The sequence below is a fragment of the Brachypodium distachyon genome, chromosome 4, assembly GCF_000005505.3.
Source record: "Brachypodium distachyon strain Bd21 chromosome 4, Brachypodium_distachyon_v3.0, whole genome shotgun sequence".
NCBI lineage: Eukaryota > Viridiplantae > Streptophyta > Magnoliopsida > Poales > Poaceae > Brachypodium > Brachypodium distachyon.
The window spans coordinates 48,409,323-48,428,659 of record NC_016134.3 but is presented as its reverse complement, the minus strand read 5'-3'; the positions used below and the strand labels follow the sequence as shown (position 1 = coordinate 48,428,659).

General features: G+C 41.7%; 4 protein-coding genes across 5 annotated transcripts; 2 read left to right on the top strand and 2 right to left on the bottom strand.

The window, feature by feature from the left end:
• Positions 1-2,323: 2,323 nt before the first annotated feature.
• LOC100843515 (caffeoylshikimate esterase) lies at positions 2,324-4,300 on the bottom strand. Its single transcript, XM_003579022.4, has 3 exons — positions 4,025-4,300; positions 3,605-3,915; positions 2,324-3,056 (listed from the first exon to the last, which is right to left on the bottom strand). The coding sequence occupies exons 1-3, from the start codon at positions 4,173-4,175 to the stop codon at positions 2,505-2,507; spliced, it is 1,014 nt and encodes a 337-aa protein (XP_003579070.1). The 5' UTR covers positions 4,176-4,300; the 3' UTR covers positions 2,324-2,504.
• A 1,588-nt stretch (positions 4,301-5,888) lies between these two features.
• Positions 5,889-9,130, bottom strand: LOC100831076 (caffeoylshikimate esterase). Of its 2 annotated transcripts, none has more exons than XM_010240539.2 (8): positions 9,041-9,130; positions 8,845-8,938; positions 8,703-8,735; positions 8,335-8,481; positions 7,307-7,437; positions 6,996-7,133; positions 6,796-6,894; positions 5,889-6,326 (listed from the first exon to the last, which is right to left on the bottom strand). In XM_010240539.2, exons 1-8 carry the CDS (start codon positions 9,068-9,070, stop codon positions 6,108-6,110), a joined length of 891 nt encoding a protein of 296 aa, XP_010238841.1. In that variant the 5' UTR covers positions 9,071-9,130; the 3' UTR covers positions 5,889-6,107. The 2 variants fall into 2 exon arrangements, with proteins under 2 accessions (XP_010238841.1, XP_024310759.1); XM_024454991.1 differs by having other exon boundaries at positions 6,200-6,304.
• Positions 9,131-10,167: 1,037 nt separating this feature from the next.
• Positions 10,168-16,021, top strand: LOC100830772. Its single transcript, XM_014903352.2, has 6 exons — positions 10,168-10,723; positions 10,797-10,877; positions 11,158-11,315; positions 11,683-12,914; positions 13,572-13,666; positions 15,272-16,021. The coding sequence occupies exons 1-6, from the start codon at positions 10,226-10,228 to the stop codon at positions 15,287-15,289; spliced, it is 2,082 nt and encodes a 693-aa protein (XP_014758838.1). The 5' UTR covers positions 10,168-10,225; the 3' UTR covers positions 15,290-16,021.
• Positions 16,022-16,282: 261 nt separating this feature from the next.
• Positions 16,283-17,711, top strand: LOC106866906. The gene is made up of 2 exons (XM_014903353.2): positions 16,283-17,123; positions 17,204-17,711. The coding sequence occupies exons 1-2, from the start codon at positions 16,815-16,817 to the stop codon at positions 17,477-17,479; spliced, it is 585 nt and encodes a 194-aa protein (XP_014758839.1). The 5' UTR covers positions 16,283-16,814; the 3' UTR covers positions 17,480-17,711.
• The last annotated feature ends 1,626 nt before the right edge of the window (positions 17,712-19,337 follow it).

The window sequence follows — 19,337 nt, the reverse complement described above, 5'->3', positions numbered from 1 at the left end:
AACGTAAGCTTACCTACTTATCGACGATACACACATGCATGGTTTGATACGGTGATGTCATTATTAAATATATAAATGAACTAACTTTATTTATATTTCACGAGAGAGAGAGAGGACCATGCATGCATGCCACATTAACAAATCCCAAGATCTTCCCCCTAATTAAACACACATATAGATGCCGTTCATTCTTAACCACAACCGTACCACTCAATTATATGTGGTGGAATCTCAATGTTAGTAGGGCCACGTACAACTATATACTCCTACTAAAATTCGATTCCATTTTATCTTGGTCTCTCATATGATTAATTGTCCTAGTACATAAAACCAACAGGGGAGTACATACGTGCATCCATCAAACAAGAGCATGAATTTATTCCCTCCGGAGCAGGATATATGCACATAAGTTGGATCAAAGATTACTAGATTGGTATGAGTTTTATGTCATACAAAACGGCAATCATAAATACTTTTCAATATGAATGTAGTGAAAAGTAACTGTTTGTGGAGCATTAACTTAAACAATAAAAAAAATGACTACCTACAATCACAACGTATCTTTTGAGAATTCGTCTTAAGCAAACTTGGTGTAAACATTTTTATAAAGTACACAGAACATTTGGAATTCCTTCAATATATATGACACATAAGAAAACACCAATATTAATAGGCACCATCAAAATGCTACGATACTATATTATTACTAGATTTACTTGTGTTTTTTGTTCTAGAAGGAATTAGATAAGCTAGGTTCATACATATATATGCATATATAGTTGTTTTTTTGGCGTGAGGGAGGGACACATGCATGGTTAGTTGATGACAGGGAAAGCTAGGAATGCGTTCCACCTCAACATGCAAGTCGGGGAACATAAGTGGAATCCATTTTTCCAGCAATGTTTGACGTATCAGACCAATTAGCTCAAGATATGAGATGTGGCGACCAGGAATGAATCTAGCTCTACCTCTAGCTCGCCAGTGACCGAACTTAGCAAGGATATGTTGATAGAATGGCCTCAGGAGACCACGAAAGGTTGGATTAAAGTGGGTTCTTCGATCTCATCAAAGCTAACAAGTGTGTATATAGATGCAAGAATTTCAGTTTGGTCCGAGCCAGAGTGAGAAGTAGCTAGCTAGAGGGATCCGTGCAGACGCACTAAGCCACGTACGTACGGCTTGTCGTCCGTAGCAATAGCTAAGCTGACCGGCCGATGGAATGAAGAATATTTAGCTTGGGAAAAAGGCTTGGCCCTTGGGTTGCATGGAAGGGCCGGGGCGGGCACACCTGGTCGGTCGACGTTCCTTACCTAATTTTCTCCCTCCCACGGCCCCCTTCAAATTCTGCAAAACGCAAATGGCATATCGTAGTGGCCAGCATACCTAGAACAAAGTTGGTTAAAGACAGGCCGGCGCCCTTCTTCTTCTTCTTCTCCTTCTTCTTCTCTGCCCCCTTATTCTAGCTAGTGCACCATGCACACGCATACATGCACCATGTCTTTCCAATTACATTGCATGGCTGCTATATATCGTCTCAATGCATGTGTATATTGTGCCCATGCCATTTCCCAATATATATGTACTGCGCATGCATGTTTCATCCTTTTTTCTTTGAATGACCAAACTAAAGCATCCTTGGCCACCACTTGTTTCTTACATGTCAAAAGTGAATTTCATTTCTGATAGGACATTTTAGTAGTATCAACTCTTTTTTTCTGCTACTACCAATTACTTGCTCTGATCCTAAATTCTTGACTCAAATTTGTCTAAATATAAATGTATCTATTCTTAAAAAGTGTCTAAATACATGTAATATTTCGACAACAATTTAGGATCGGAGAGAGTAGCTAGCTAGTAGAGTTGACTAGCAGGTCGATCGATCGGCCAAAAGGTCGGGTATTGTGTTATGGATCACAGATTAATTTGATGCTAGCCTCTCAGTTTTGACGCTAATGAACACACTCGCTTATTACGTAGTAGTTCATCCTGGATCTCAATTCTTTCCTGTTTAGTGAATAGCCTGGCGGTTGCTGAAAGAAAAACAAGTGACCCGCTTTGATTAAGACAGACTCACAGACAGTGTGGATGGATGTGCTTTTTTTTGGGGGGCAAGAAAGAGTTGAGCGTCTCCATTTGGGCTTTGGGAAGTGTCTATACTCTATATATAGCCTGGGCCAACAGCTGTGGATTTTGAGTGAGCCGGTCTGGTCTATCATGCATGACGAATGTACCGTCGAGGACCCATGAAGCCGCTTCACGTGGATGTGAGAATTTGTTTGGGCCGATTGAATCGTGGTTATCATCAGCATATATATAGTTGGGCTTGATTTGGATACCTGCAGCTTGGATTTTCAACTCTCAATGGAGTATACAGTAGTACTAGCATGATGAGTTACAGATCCAGCAGTATCGGCGCTATAAAGGAACCGAAAGGGTAGTACAAAATGAATGACCTTTGCTTTTGCTAGCTAATTGTAAAATAAAATCCAAGCGCACTTGATCGATCATTGTTTGGCGACAACATTAAGATCCTGCTGATGCTGGTCATGATCGTGCTTGCTCTTCTGCTCCATCTCCGACGACGACGTTGTTGGTGCAGGCGAGGCGCCGGATCTTTGGTCGAGCCAGGCGATGATGTCTTTGAAGACGACGTTGATGTTGTCGACGGTCTCGCCGGAGGTGAGGGCGTGCCACATGGCAGGGTAGAGGTTGAGCTTCTTGTCTTGGCTGACGGCGGAGCGGTAGAGGAGATCGCTGACGGAGGGGTCGGTGACCTTGTCGTCCCCGCCGTGCACGATGAGGAAGGGCAGCGAGACCTTCTTGAGGATGTTGTTCTCCACGTGGAGGCTGATCCGGAGCAGCTCGTAGGCGGTCTTGAGGCGTGGTTTAGCGTTGTAGCAGTAAGGGTTGGCCCTGATCTCGTCACGCTTCTCCTGCACCCTGTAGGCGGCGTCGATGACGTCGGCGGTGGGCACGATCCTCCATGTCGGGATGATGCTCGTCATCGCCCGAAGCACGCTCACCACCACCGGATGCGGCTTCATCTCGTCAGCGATCTGTCCGTCCAGTTGCACATATAATTTTTTGAACAATCTCTTGTGTCGAGTAAACGTTATTAACAAAATGAAACAAGTTGAGATCCAAGATGCATGTGCGTGGCCTGAATGTGATATCGATGGAGGAGTTCCTCTTATAAATTAAGCTAGCCACTAGGCAGCAGGCTTGGAGTGAGCAGGTAAGACTGCACGCTACTCAGTCAGTACATAATCGAGTAAGTACGTTGGGCGGCGGCCTGGTCAACTGCTCTACTGCAAAGTGCTAGTAACAGACTAATAAACTAACGGCCCGCGTGCACTTTGGACGGCCGGCCGGGGATATCGTGGATCCATCATGCATCATCTCGATCGATCGGGTCAAAAGTCAAATGATGCTCGATCATATATGCCAACTAGCTACGCGTACGACTACATCCATCGTGCATCTCCACCCATTTCAGTCAATTTCCACCCAAATTGCAGTTGCAAATGCAAATAGATGATCAATATTCAGTACCTATCGATCTGTACTAGTCAAACAAATACTACACGATCCAACAATAAGGTACCTTGCACATTGGGGCGACGAGGACTGCCCCGGACCAGTAAGACGGCCTTGCACGGTGGAGGAGCAGCGCGACGGCGCCGCCCATGGACTCGCCCAGGAGGAAGCGCGGGAGGTCGGTGTTGGGGGTGGAGGCGACGGCGGCGGCGAAGAAGGCGTCGCAGTCGTTGACGAGGAGGTCGAAGGAAGGGACGTAGCCCTGGAGGCCTTCCGACTTGCCGTGGCCCTCGTAGTCCACCCCGTACACCGCGTACCCGGCCTGCGCCAGCCGCACGCCCGTCCCACGCATCGTCACGCTGCACTCCACCGCGTAACCTGTAGTAGTAATATTCATGTCCATGAGATTCAGTTCCTTGATTCCTAGGCTGCCGATGGAGGAAGAAGAAGAAGCACTATATACATTTGTTCAATGGAACCTATATACCATGGCAAATGAATACGAGGGCCTTGACTGGCTGCGACTTTGGGGGCAGCCATCTGCAGGTGAAGAGCTTCATCCCCCGGGCGTTGTTCACCATCTCCTCCTCGTACGAGTAGTTGCCTTCATCAACCACGCCCGTGTACTTGCTCGTCATCCCTATAATCCTATCTCTCTCTCTAGATCGATGACCACGACGAAGAAGAAGCACTCTCTCTCACACAGGAAAGAATTGCAAGGAAGGGAGAAAGAGAAATGTGTTGAATTTGTGCGTGTAAGGATGAGGGGATGACAGCTATATATGTGGTGTGGACGACGCCGTTGCCAACTAGAGTATTTTATATTTCTTTATTTTTTTAATGACAATGGCTACCTGCTTAACCAATCAATCAACCACTGCTTTAAATTACAAGATTCAATTAATTACCGCCTGCCCTGCGTACACAGGCTCAGCCACAGGCCCTAAGCTACATCATACAAACAGGACAAATTTTAAAGGTTAACAGCACACTGGACAGTAACATGCCAGATTAACTGCATCTCACATATGTCACCACATACTCATCTATCGTATCACCTTCACACTTTTAATCCCACCTTACTCGTACAACTCCCCAACAACTAACAACAAAATAACCGTCCCTAGTTATCTAGCTCACAGAAAACATTGTTCACTACTGTACGTCTGGAGCACACGATCGATAATTATGGTCTTTCGGCTGAGCATACCACCAGTAACTGCTACGGAGTTTATCAACAAGCTAGCTTAGACTAGTCATAGTGGGAGTAACAAAGGTGGTAACTAAAATGCCAAGTAAAGCAATTTTGGTGATGTGTCATGTTATTAATGAGGAAAGAGAGGGTTGAGTAACTATATATGTTACCATCACATCACACTTCCCAATATAGAATGAGTCTATAAAGCTAATAAATACTACCTCCGTTCCATATGAAGTGTCAAAATATTACATGTATCTATACGTTTTTAGCTATAGATACATCCATGTTTGAGAGAATTTGAGACACTTAATATGGGACGGAGGGAGTAAGACTTTTATGTTACCAATTGTTAGAACAGGATATTCATTCTTTAGATTAAACATGAATATACATACTGATCAACATTAGAGTACTAACAATAAAGAGATTAAGGGAGATTTAACCGTACGTCCAGTGGACGAGGAGGTCATCGTCGTAGCTGTTGCCGTAGGTCGGAGGTAGCGGCGTCCTTCTGGCCGGTACCGGCACTGGCCGAATACCGGAGTCATCGTCGTCGGTAGCGACCTTCCCGTACGCTTCAGTGCTCCCCTAGATCGGTAGGGTTGTTAGAGGTGTGTTGGAGCTGGCAAGTTCTCACGTGAACGTGGTCACATGAGACAGCCGGGGCTCCCTATTTATATAGTGCTGCGCGACGGAGGGCCGAAACCATTAGTTGGTAAGTGCCCCCGATCAGGACGCGATTAGTGGAATTATCCATTAACGTTGGTTAATGGATTAATTCCTAAAACACAGTCCTTTGATTAAGGACATTGATTAGTTTCCCAAAATACATTCCTTTGATTAGGACGTGATTTCAGTCATTTGTTTCCTGAAAAACCAACACAAATATATTACTACCCATTATTGAAGTAGTAACATAGACTAGTAATATATGCATGTCACTAGCTTATGTTGCTCTCTCAATTGTTGCTTGGGACTCTAGCACCAATCCAGATGCATGGCTCTGATCCGTGTCCTCTTTAATTCGTAACAAAACCAAAATCCAACACCACAGCGCATGGAATTTTGAACAATCAATCAACACAACTACAACGAGAAACTAGAAGTAGAAGCTCGCTATCCAATGCTTCAAGGAAAAATTAACTACTCTGCTTTGCCCTTAAGATGTAGTTGCAAATAACTATTAATTTCCACAACTAAAGTACACTGTACACATTCTACAAAATTGGAAAAAAAAAATATTCTAGATCCTAACACTGTGTAGCTAGTGAAGGTAGTTATACCTTGTACCACCTCATAACTTGTTTTTGACATGAGAGGACATGGGTGCATTTTAGCCCACAAACTCTCTTATGCCAATCATGTTGCATTATGAAACCGAGGTCCTCTCATCAAGCCATTGAATGATGTCGGAAAACACAATGTGAATGTTGCTCTCAGGTTCCCCGGACGTTAAAGCATGGCACATCCCTGGGTATAGCTTCAATGTCTTGTCTTTGCTCTCAGACGATGTATATAGTGCCTCACTTACTGATGGGTCTGTCACAGCATCGGCACCCCCGTGGACTATAATGAATGGTAAGGTTACCTAGCTTGTTGTAAAATATGAACAATTCTGATTACAAACAAATATTCAAAATCACTATGAAATGCGACATAATTAAGGGCACCATATATCCTAAAATTCACTGGAAAATAGTAGTGTAGCTTAGTTCCAAAATGGGAAATTAATTGTTAGTTTTCTTGACAAGGGTTACAATACTACTCAAATTATTACCACTAATAGAATACCTTTGTACAGTCAAGTTCCTCTTGCACGCAACCAAGTATATGCGCAAATGCACCATTTTTCTTTCAAGTATTATATCCATGATGATTACTGGGTTCCTAATTAAGGATAGCACTAATATGTGGGTACCAAGCAAAGTCCCACACAGCGAAAAAGAGAGTCAATACTGCTCTGGCGTGCTCTCATAACATTGTTGTAAGACAATAGAAATATTCTTCTAACAAGTAAAGAACCAACATAGATCATCTTTTTATCAGTAGTGTATTACCTTGTCAAGATTGCTTTCGATATCCAAGCTTGCCATAAAAATTTCATAACCAGTCTTTAGCCTAGGCCTTCCTTTATAGCAATAAGGATTATTCCTGACCTGATTATTATAGATAGAGATGTTCTTAGATGGTGCAATAAACAATTTATTGACAAAAAAATAAATACGATATAGCCTGCTTCATTTCCTCCCATATATACCTCTTCACGCCATTCCTCGCTTTTAATTGCTCTATCAATGATATCTTCACTAGGAATGATTTTCCATGTAGGGATCACATTGCTTAGCTTGCTTAAAATTGTGATCACAATCGGACGGGGCTTCATATCTTCTACAATCTGCCATCATGTTACCATATCAAAAATTAAGTTCCATCGTGCTCAAATTTAACAATCTATACAATGGTGACATGGTGCCTATTATGTATCTCAAAACAAAAAACAAGAAAATAACAAAGCAACAATAAAAAAAACAACAAGTAGAGACAATGGTTAGCATATTGACAATTAACCTTGCACATGGGGGCAACTAAAATTGCCCCATCCCAAAAGGTAGGTTCTTTCCTGTGAAGCATCAACACAATAGCGCCTCCCATGGACTCTCCAAGCAAGAACTTCTGTTTTCTCTTGTTCTCCTCTTTCTCTATAATAGTGGGAACAAACTGTTATTATCGTAATTGAGATTTTAAGTTTTCTATATTCACCAATCAAATCGATCTGACAATAAATATGACAAATTCCAATCATTAGATAAAATTCCTATTTCTACTGTTCTATGAGCTTTAAGTTTTGTAGATAATAATTATTCAATGCCCACAAGACACAATTACGGAGTTTGGCACGCAATCTGTGAGAATGAATTATACAAGGAGGTATGTAGAGTTTAAGGGTTATCACCACTTTACATCCAGGATGATATGTTACACTAAATCAAGTTTCAAGCACAAGTTTAAAAAAATATCACGTCAGTAAAATGGTGAGTGATTTCCTACAGATTTAGGTCCCATATTATTAGTGACATTAGAATTAAGGTATATCTTAAAGTAATTAACCACTCTGCACTTCTCTTGCCCCTATTACTTTAATTTAATTGGCATTCCCTCAGTTCCCAAGTTGTGTCTGCAGAGAGGATCTTTAGGAGACTAATTTATTCATGAGAGGGTATGATACGAAAATGGAGGAAAAATGTGCACTGAACTTTTTGGAAAAAACAACAACTTACATTGCTGGACAAAATAATATGTCTTAAATGAAATACATGATTTTAAGGAGTACTTAATTAGATTTGTGAAAAATAATGATCACTAGATTTGCATTTCTATGTGAACTAGCCCAACCTGCATATTGTAGACATATAAGCCTTCACATGGTCAGAAAATAAGCTTCACCTCTGAACAAAAGCTTGAATGATGGTTTGAGGCATTAAAACATATCATGCCTCTTTCCAGTCTTAAGAGGTTATCAAAGTTGCAATTAATTATATATACAACAATACACAAGTTATGAAAATAGTATAGTAGAAATTAACTATTGAACATACCGCAAACACTTGCAAAGTATACAGAGCAATCATCCACAACATCATTTAAATTGCTAATATAGCCTTGAAGTCCTGATGACTTTCCATGGCCCTCATAGTCCACTCCATGCACCGCAAATCCAGCCTTCGCCAATCGTGTGCCCGTGCCTGACAGTAGTAATCCATCATCCCCCTCAATTAGCATATGATATTTATTTTTGTTATCCTTTTGTGTTAATATAAATAAAAAGATTGATGGGGTGATAATCATATTTGTTTTGAACTCTCATGTATTAATTGTTCCTTTGGGATCAGCAGAAAGGCATTTGCTTTAATATTTAGTTAAGCAAAATAATTATGCAAAAACAACATGATCGTGCTATGTATACCTCTCATTGAAATGCTGCATTCCATGGCATATCCTAAAAATATAGGAAGACACAAAAGTACAATTAAGCACAGGATCTTAAAATAACAAAGTTATCCTTTTCTGTAAATACTATTGTATGTAATACAATTAAATAACCTTACCATGGCATAGGAAGATTAGAGCTTTTGGTTCATGGTGTGAAGGGATCCATTGACATGTAAAGAGTTCCACCCCTCGTGCATTTGAAATATATCCCTGCAACCAATTTTCCAAAATATTGTTCGGCCACATGCTAATACGTATTCAGTGATGGATATTACCCTTAAAAAATTTAATATCTCTCGGAAACCAACTAACCTCTTCATATTTGATATCATCATTGGCCATTGCTCTCGAGAGGAAATGATGACTTCATGGCAAGAAACATATGAATATGCATGAGAAACTCACATATCAAAGAAATGGTAAAAAAGAAAGCAGTTCTTATATGTCCAGATCTATTGATAGCTAGTTTTCAAGGTGCTCATTTTGTTTGTGGTTACAGAATGTGTGGTTAAGGAGTGATCAATTTGTATTCGCAAAAAAACAGGAGTTGCAAATTTTAAATAGGCTAAGTTTAGCTTGAAACCTCAGCTATCTTAATTATAGCTGCTCACCCCACACTAGATCTTATATATTTTTTGTTTAAATCAATTCTGTCTGCCTTTGTTTATTTGTTATTGCACGGCCAAGAAATTGCCAGGGAGTCACATTTTGAATGGCTGCATGGGAGTTTATAAGTCTTGATCAGTCCATGTTTTTTGATTTTTGAAAGAAGATCAGTCCATGTCAGATGACTGCGATGAATGAGTGACCTAATAGCTATATATGGCTAGACATGGGAGGCTCCTTTCTTCCAACTTGAAATAAATTAATGAGTAGCTGTAGATGATGCCTGGAGGTCGAGTTCCAACTAGTATTGTTTAACTACATGATCAGCACGTTGTTATCACAACCTACTGTCTACTGTAGCATCTTAAAAGGCAATCACGCTGTTCTTTTCACAATGAATACCTAGATATACATGTATGCATGTGTGTACAAAATATAAAAAAACACTACATATGCAAATGTTCAAGTCCTCCGTATGCTTCTAAATTTTTATACTAGAAAAATTGCGCAACGTGTATTTTTTTTTCCTTTAGAGCTGGAAATTTGCTTTTCATAGTGCAAGTATTTTATTGTTTCCATAACCTCTACAAGAATATATAATACTCGAGCATTTATATGTGTTAGATTTTATCAGATGTTTTTTTGGAAGGTTTGGAGGGCTTTTAATTTACTTTTGAGGACCCATTTACTATGGGATTTATTTCAACAATTTTGGAAGGTAAATGGGCCAATTTGATAGTGTTTTCAGGCCGAATGTAGAGCTGCATATGGGCTTTGCTGGGTGGAAGTTGCAAATACAAATGAGGAAGGCCTGCTCTTGTTCTTCTTCTTCCTCGGTTCAGGCCTTCAGGGTATTGGGGTTTGCATTGCGGCGCAAACTACTGCCGTGCCATGGCGCTCCTCTTCTTCGACCTCAGCCTCCTCCCTTCTTCTTCTTCCTCTTCTTCTTCTTCCAACTCCCGCCTCCTCCCCGCCGCTCGCGCCCTCGAGCTTGGCTATGCCGCCGTCGCCCTCGACCACCCCCACCGCGGCCTCCTTGCCGACTCCGACCGCTGCCGCCTCGCTCCCTTCCCGGCCCTCTCATCCCTCCCACTGCCATCCTCCGCCTCCCTCCACCGCAGCCGCAACGGATCCCCCGCCTCAGAACCCTTTCGGCAGTACACGCGCATCACCCTCTCCCTCGACTCCGCCGCCGCCGCCGCATCCGCGCTCGCCCCCTCCGCCGCCCGCCTCCTCCGCACCTACGACATCGTCGCCGCGCGCCCTCTCACCCAGGCCGCGCTCGACCACCTCTGCCAGAGCGCCACGGAGGCTGATCTCATCTCCATCGACTTCTCTCACAAACTGCCGTTCCGCCTCAAGCTCCCAATGCTCAAACTTGCGATACAGGTAGCCAATTTATCGTCACCACTCTCACCAAATACATAACCAAGTGACTAACTGTGTCTCCATCTGATTGCAGAGAGGACTGCATTTTGAGATTGCATACTCTCCACTCATCAATGATGCCAATTCAAGGAGACAAGTTTTGACCGAGGCCAAGGTTACCGGCCTTGATCCACTCTTCTTGATTCAATTACCGTGTTTAATTTGTGCCATTGCTCTGCTGCCTAATATTCGCCTTTGGAAACTCTCTTGTATTCTATCTCTGAACCCTTTGTGCTTGTATCTACTAAAAGTAGCTCCATTGCTTCTGTCTTATTTGAACTGGTTCGCAGAGACATGGATACCATACCTTACAATTTGTGAGAAATAAGATTGTGCTGAACATGATTCTCGCTCGCCTCTTTTGCTAATAGTCTGTTTTCTTCTTCTGGTTTTAGCTATTGGTGGATTGGACTAAAGGAAAGAATCTCATCATCTCAAGTTCTGCTCGCAACGCTAATGAAATTAGAGGGCCTTATGATGTCATCAATTTATGTGCATATTTGCTTGGCCTTTCTACAGAGCGGGCCAAGGCTGCTATGTCTGTAAACTGCAGGTCAGTTGTTATACCTGGAGAGGTTCAAACATCTTATTCCATGCCTTACTTCAGGAATCAACATTTAATGTAGCTCATGTCATATATCATCTACTGCTGTTGGCTAGTTACGCTCATAACTTGGAAGACACCTTTTTTTTTTACACCCTTTATCTTTATGGTTCTGAGTTGGTCTAGAGTTATCCTCTTTTCTCTCATCTTATTCTTTCTGTTGTTTGAGGAATTCTTTGTACTCCTGTACTTGCTTATTTATTTCAGGTCTCTCTTTGCAACCTTTAACGAGCTGTTCTATCATTTTACTTATCGCAACTTTCATGATGAACACCTGAATTCATGCTGCAGTCTTACGCCTTCTGTTCATTGCCAGGTCACTGATTTCCAAGGCCCTAAGCAAGAAACATTTCTACAAACAAACAGTTAGTATTGACAGACTGTTATCAAGTGGACAACTGGATTCAACAAAGTGTAAGCTTGGTGACTGGATTGGTTGGGATCCTCTATTTCCTAAAGGAGATCTGCAGTCTTTGGAGGCAAATCTAAAACCTTCTTCCAAAAAAGATGAACTACCGGGTTCAGCCATAAATAGTGTCACCAGAGTGGTATATGAAAAATCTTGTGATGCTGACGAACCTCTCTTGGTTGATGAGCCAAAGCAGTCTAACGATGATAAAGAGACCCCAGCCAAAACTCAAGAAGGGACCGAACAAGTTAACACAGCTGAAGTTCTTATGAGTTGCAACCTGTCTACATCTTTCGGTCATCAGACCGTTGCTAAAGAGACCACTTTGGAGAAGCCTGGAAACAATGAAGTTGTTATGACTGATAATGTGCATGCAGTGTCCGCCTCTTCTGTTGACCAGAAATGCATCGACGATCATGTTGAATTTGTTCAGGATGCTATGGAGATAGATGCTACAGAATCATGCGCGTTGAACCTCATTGCAGGTGACAGTGCTCATTTATCTTTGGATGCTACTAAGCTAGCATGCTCTTCTCTTTCCCAGACTATGGAGCTTTCTTATACTAGTCCTGACGACAAGTATCCTGTCAAGGCTAGTGACATCCTAGATGGCGCTAAGGCTTTTGCTGCATATGACACTGGCTCCGCCTCCTGCGAGAGGGAGTATCAGGTACTGCTGAATCATGAAATTCCAGTTGATTCAAAGGTTCACAGAGATACTACAGAATCATTGGGGTGCTCTGAAGGTTGGAGAGATGACGAGTCACCTTTAAATCTCGTACTTGCGTTGAGTAGTAGTAATTTATGCAAGGACACTGTACTGCAACAAGAAGTTAATAAGGACAAACCAGACCAAAATATGGAGGAAAATATTGAACAGGCTACAAGTTATAAGGTGGGACACATTGACAGCGAAGCAAGCAAAACAGTTTCAGCAGAACATACTCTCCATGGACAAGACATCAGTTCAACTGCTTTTGTTTATGATAAGGAAACCAAAGACACAGCTTGGAAAACTAACGAGTTGAAAGAACCAAAGGAAACCAATGCTTCTTTGGAGAAAGATATTGCTAAAACACATCAAATGCTTAATTATTCTCGTGCAGGTACCAAGGGGGAGATATCTACAGCTAGATCAGGTGATTTATGAATTTGTGATATGGCTACATTTACTATTCACTACTTTCTGCTATTCAGAGCTCCCTTGTGATTGTTATAGTGAATACTTCCCTTTGGTAATACAGACTATTTATTGTTCGTCAATTCTTTTCATGGTTGCATTGATGTGAAGTTATTAGCCAGATGATACAATAGGTTCTAAAGAATGGTAATTTATGGGTGCTCTGCTGTGTGCATGAATTAAGCTCATGTTAAGTAATTTTCTGAAAAAGTGGGATCAGTTTGAGTTTGGATGTTTGGAGCTCAGGCTGCAGCGAGCCTGAAATTTTCAAAAATTCAATTTTTTTTTTGATATTTTGATGTTTTAGAAAATTCTTCATGTATATATAGATGTATTCAACATGTTTTAACATGTGGCTACACCAAAAAGACAAATTTGTGGATTTATAATAGCAAATTGTACATCTATCATAGATACACATATTTTGTCCTTTTTGTGTAGCCCACAAATGAAAATCTTTATCAATGAAATTTTACGGGCACACAGTATACATCCATTAGGTTTTTTTTGGGATCAATTAGAGTATTGTACATTGGTTTAATAGAAATACAGTGGGAGAAAAGTTATATTGTATGCCTACCTTCCAAAGCAATCTGATGTCTTGTTGGTTTTGCAGAAAAGCAAAAACATAAATTATGGCTGCGCCGTCCAGCTTATCTTCCTTTCTTGGGCTTTCTAAAGACTGTGTCTTTCAAGAAGAAAGCATGCAAAGTAAGAGACCTCATCAAATCTTTCCACCATATCTTTTGATTGAAGTGTGCTGAATAATTCTAACCTATGTTAATGATGAGTTCTGTATAAGGTATGATTTCAGGGTGGTCTCAATAGTTCTGAATCCATTGTCTTCTTGTGATCTCATATTTATGGAGATACTATTGCTAAATAGAACTCCATTACATGATGCTCTCTACATGTACGATGGTCTATAGTCGGCAAAGTAACTTTTTAGTGTATGCATAAGTGAAAGAAAATAAAACCCAGTGGAGAAGCGCATACTTTGCTCTATCCTTGAAAAAGGTTCCGCATTATGCCTCAATTGGAGCAGGTCCTTCCTGTTTCAAACGGAACTAACTGTACCCGCATTTAATCACCATCGGTACCCATTATTCCAATTTGTGGCATTTTGGGCTCTGTTGCCTTTCTGAAGAACCTTCAAGTAGTCTTTCTATCCTCTTAACCACAAATACGCAAGAAGTAAAAAAATGTGCTGGCAACCTCTCAAATAGATGCGTGGCAATAGGCTTTTGGTTAGTTGACTTGGAATCAGATTATGATTATGCAATGGCACTAAGAAAATTTGCTCAATATACTATGAGGATATATCAAGTTTGTATCACAAATTCACAATATAGTATCCATATGGTTACATGCAAAGTTATAGCTTTGACTACACGACATCCTAGAAGATCTGAAGAATGTATTCCCATGTTGCTCAAAGTATATGGTGAATCAATTATAAGATATTAAGTTGCATCAATTTTGATCTTCTGGATTCCTGTTGGAAATAAGTTCACCTTGGTGTGCAAGTATCTCAAGAAAAAAAGCTCCCCAGTGCCTTTTATTTTGGCGTTGTAATTTTCAGGACAACAAGATTAAATAGCATTTCTTTCAAAATTAAACTATACAAGAAGGAATTTAGTGTAGTAATTCCAGTGGAGTTAACGTGGAAAAGATTTTAGAGACCATGACAGCAATAAAATGCCTCACGCCCACAGATGCACCCGAAGGAAGGTGTAGCCTGTGGGCCTGTGGGGGCAGAACTGAAATCATTTCTCCATATCATGCATGCCACTAGATAGAGAAGTCCTATCAGTCTTCATCAATGTGGTCTCATTCTGCTAAATCTTATGTGACATTTGAAGTGACTTGATGAATGTCCCTGGCTTTATATACACATGAATAGTGATGTACCATAGGTGTCCTATAGGAGTACATTTAGACATATTGCGTCCTTTTGCTTTTAAATGTTAATTACTGGTATAATTGCATATATGTCTTGTCTTTTGTTCATTGCTCTAAAAATCTTTATACACATCAACTAACAAATAATTGCATCTCCACTCATGCTATAGTGGCGCTACTATTTTCTATAGGTGACCTACTTGAGAAAAAGTAAAATCTATGAGAACTGTGTGTTATCCTAATAGCCCCACTTGGTTTCATCATCTTATTTTCATTGACAAACAGGCACTGCTTCAGTAACACCCCCCCCCCCCCCCCCTTCTCTGATCTTCATATTTCTCTTGATGCACTGATTGATATGTCAATGATTCAAGACATGTGGTTGTGATGTTACTCTTTTTTTAATCCATGCAGGTTGCAAGGAAACCATAACAACTGTTCGGACTTGGGAGTATACAATTTTAGCATTTGCTGCATACTGAAGCCAAATGAATCTGTGTCCAATGCTATAGCCTGGTGCCCTTTGACTTTATCTTGTCGGTTGGCTGAGCCCACTTGAAGGTTGGCGAGCTCGTGTTGTCAGGCTATGTCAACGTGATACGCAATTCCTGAGTGGGCTACATACTGTAGGGATTCATCAGGACCTCTATCATTATAGGAGAATGGAGCCCTGTGATTGGTTGAGGACACTTCAGTGATCTTACCAACCAATTGCCAACTGAAAACAGCGTCCTGGGTCTATAGCAGCAAGTTTTGTGTCCAATAGATGCTTGAAACAACACAGATTCTTGTGGGGCTCTATTGTATAGGCTGCAATGTTCAAAGGGGAAATCATTCTTCCCAACCGAAATCTTGGGAGATGTCACTTTTGAAGGGTAATCATAGTAGTGCGGGCGGACTTTGGAGGGACAAAGTCACATCAGGGGCTGTCTTTCACACTTGCATTTAGTCTTAGTCTCCAGTGAGCTTCCTGAGCATCTTTATTTTCCCCATCTTGGATACAATAAACTGCATTAGTTTCCTCTCTTTTCCTTTGTGTCCATGCTCCCCATTGTTGTAACTAAGAAATGATTAGGAATGAGAGAACCTTAGAATCACCTAAATACTTCCTGACTTTTGATTCATGGAACGAAGTGGTAGGCCCTGTTGTTGCTTTGTAGTCAATTGCAAGTTGAGCACAGTTGCTGTAGAGGTGCTGAGAAAAAGGCATATCTCCTGGTGTACTGGGCATATGGTTTTAAGGATCCCACTGGAAAAGTGGGAGATTTCTCAACCTTCTCATGTCTCTTTGAATTGTCCACACTATTGCTCTTAACCACCGTTGCTATGCGGTTGTGATTGCCAGCTTTTTTGCTCTGCTTGTGCTGTGTATTCATAATCGATTGAGATTCTCCTCCCTCCTTATCAGGACAGTTGCATACAGATACTGGTGCCTCCTGCATTAAGCTATTTTGTGCATAACATGGAGGAATGATGTTTGCAGAGAAAGTTCCCGCTCTGTCGATAACATGGAATCGGAGAGATCATATATATGCTTGCCAGCTTGTTTATTTTGTTATAGTTGGTGGATGTCACTCTCGTTTCTCATGTTTGGTTGTGTGCTGCACACACGCACCCCAGAAATTAAGATGGTAGAAATTTGACGGTGTTTGCATTTCATCTAGAATTGGTTTAGGCCTGTGACTGAGTATGCTTAGATGACTTGGTTAGTTTATGTGCAATGGAATGGAAGAATGCTTTTATTGTACCTTGGCTTTCTTGTCATTGGAAATCAAATAGAAATTAGTGGTGTCAATCTCACAAGGTATCGCTAATGTTAAATCAGATTTGAGGCCAGAGTTGACTTGCTTGGCTGGTGAGTGTATATATATGGTTCATCGTCAGGCTTCACCCCAAACATAACAATCACGTACCACGCGCGCGCACACACACACTCACTCACTCACACACATAAACAATGTATCATCACTCTTCTTCCTCTTCCTATTATTGTCAGGGCAGCAATGGCTTCCTCCCCTCTCAACAATCTGCCTCCAGCTATAGCGATCTGTTACAAGCAGAGCAGCAGCACTACTACTCCCAGCGGCAGCAGCAGCAGGAACCCATGCAAGCCCAGGCGTTGTTCCGCCGTGTGCTGAGCACCGGAGACCTCGGGACGCCGCCTTCGGCACCGGTTGCTGGGAAGTACAGCATGGAGGAACGGCGGGAGCGCATCGAGAAGTACAGGAACAAGCGCAACCAGCGCAACTTCCAAAAGAAGATCACCGTAAGCCATCTTACTTTCTATGTCTCCATGTCCATCAGTCATGATTTGATTCATTCACGATACAATTTACGTGTTTTCAGTATGCTTGTCGGAAGACTCTCGCCGACAGCAGACCGAGAGTGAAGGGCCGCTTCGCGCGCAACGTCGACGATGTTTCAGATCAGCAGGAAGATGCAGCAACGTCGGAGGTGTCGTCTATAGATTCTCTGGTGATGAATGAAGCCAACGTTGTGGTCAATGCCACGGATGCTGCCAGCAGCAGCAGCATGCCGGAGTGGTGGCCGGCAATGCAGGGGGCGCTGGAAATGGAGGATGAGGAGCTCTACCTCGCCGTTTCCACCATCAACCTCTACTAGCAACCATGCATGGAACCAGATGCAACCATCAACCAAACTTAGGTGTTTTACCAGCTTAATTACAATGTCATATGTTTAGTGTCTCATGTCGAGTTTGTACTAATGTTTTAGCCCAGTTTTCCTTTCTGTCGCAGTTATTTCAAGGCATTCACTGACTGCGTACTACAACTAAGATTAGCTTTTCTGGAAATTAAACACTATGAAAATAAACTATATATCATGCCTTCTCCTCTGTCCACAATTTGTTTTTAGGGAGGGAGAAACATGGACATATGGTACACAGATATGCTTGTCAAGCAGGATTTGACTGAAGTTGACCTACCCCCCTACCCCCAAAGGATAAACTCCCAATGCTTCTTCAGACACAAACTCCCAATGCTTCCAACCTCTTAGCAGCCTTTTCAGACACAAACTCCCAATGCTTCTGCTGAAGTCGGGAGCAACTAACAGGCATCACATACGCATGTATAATAGACAGTTAAAAACATGCTTAACAATTTCATCAATCATCATCCCCTCCAACCATGTACATACCCTCACTTTTCAGGAATTTTGTCTTGAAATCAGGCATTTTCTAAAAAAAAGCAGCAACCAATAGGCACCACAGACACATGTATAAGATGCGGTTGAAAATATGCTCACCAATTTCGTTATCTCCTCCAGTAATGTACAACTCACTTTTCAATGAATTTTGTCTTCAAACCAGACATTTTCTAAAACAAGCAGCAGAAGGTTCATGTTGAAGACACCTCCTTATTGTAGGACAGACACCCCCTTTAGGAACCAAACGAAGAACTAAACCTCCCACTAAACGGTTACTTCGAGCTCATCAACAGTACACACCTTTGGCTTCTATCTACCAATAATCCTGCGTAGTCCATGAGCAGTGCAACCTGATGAAGTTTGGTCTGGCTCCGCCCCTGCTTTAACATTGACATAGTCTCAACTCAGGCCAATCGACCTTGACATAGGCTATTCCAATATCCAATTTCAGAAATACCCCAATCTCTCCATTTCAGTGGATTTGGGTCGGTTCAAAAAAATTGTTGTTTTGATCGTTTTTCGTGGGTTATAGCCCACGCTTTTAGGATTTTCGGCCGATTTTCTGATATAGTGAACCCCGACATACAGTTTCGGGATGTTTTGGGCCGGCGCAGAAAAATCACAGTTTTGACGTTTTGCTTTTTTGCGTTTTTGGCGGATTTTCTGATATCATGACCTCTGTACACGGTTTTTGGCAGTTTTGCACCGTTGTAGAAAAAAGAGTAAATTTCACAAAACCACACTTCTTGGGGCTAAGTTTTCAACGGGACACAGTTATGACTAATAGTCTCACAAAACCACATTTTTTTGGACAGATCTTCTCACAGAACCCAAATCAGGTAATTAAGAGCATTTGATGGTGTTTCTGAAAAGTGGGACCCACATGTCGGATGCCGGGTCGGACCGTTTTTTTGTCCACGTCAGCTTTTGCCCGACACCACGTTAAGCTCCTCTGTCTACCCGGGAAATCCCTATTCGATCCGGGCATCCGACCAGTGGGTCCCACATGTCAGAAACACCATCAAATGCTCTTAATTACCTGATTTGGGTTCTGCGAGAAGACCTGCCCTAAAAAGTACTGGTTTGGTGAGACTATTAGTCATAACTGTGGCCCGTTGAAACCGTCATTTTCGCCTCTTTTTTTTGGGTTTTTGACCGATGTTCAGATGTCTTGACCCGCAGAAATAACTTCCGGCAGTTATGGGCCGGTACGACAAAATCATTGTTTTGGCCATTTCCATGGGCCATAGTCCACGTTTTTTGTTTCGGCTGATTTTCCAATACCCTGAAGAAACTATTTCCTGCGGTTTAGTGC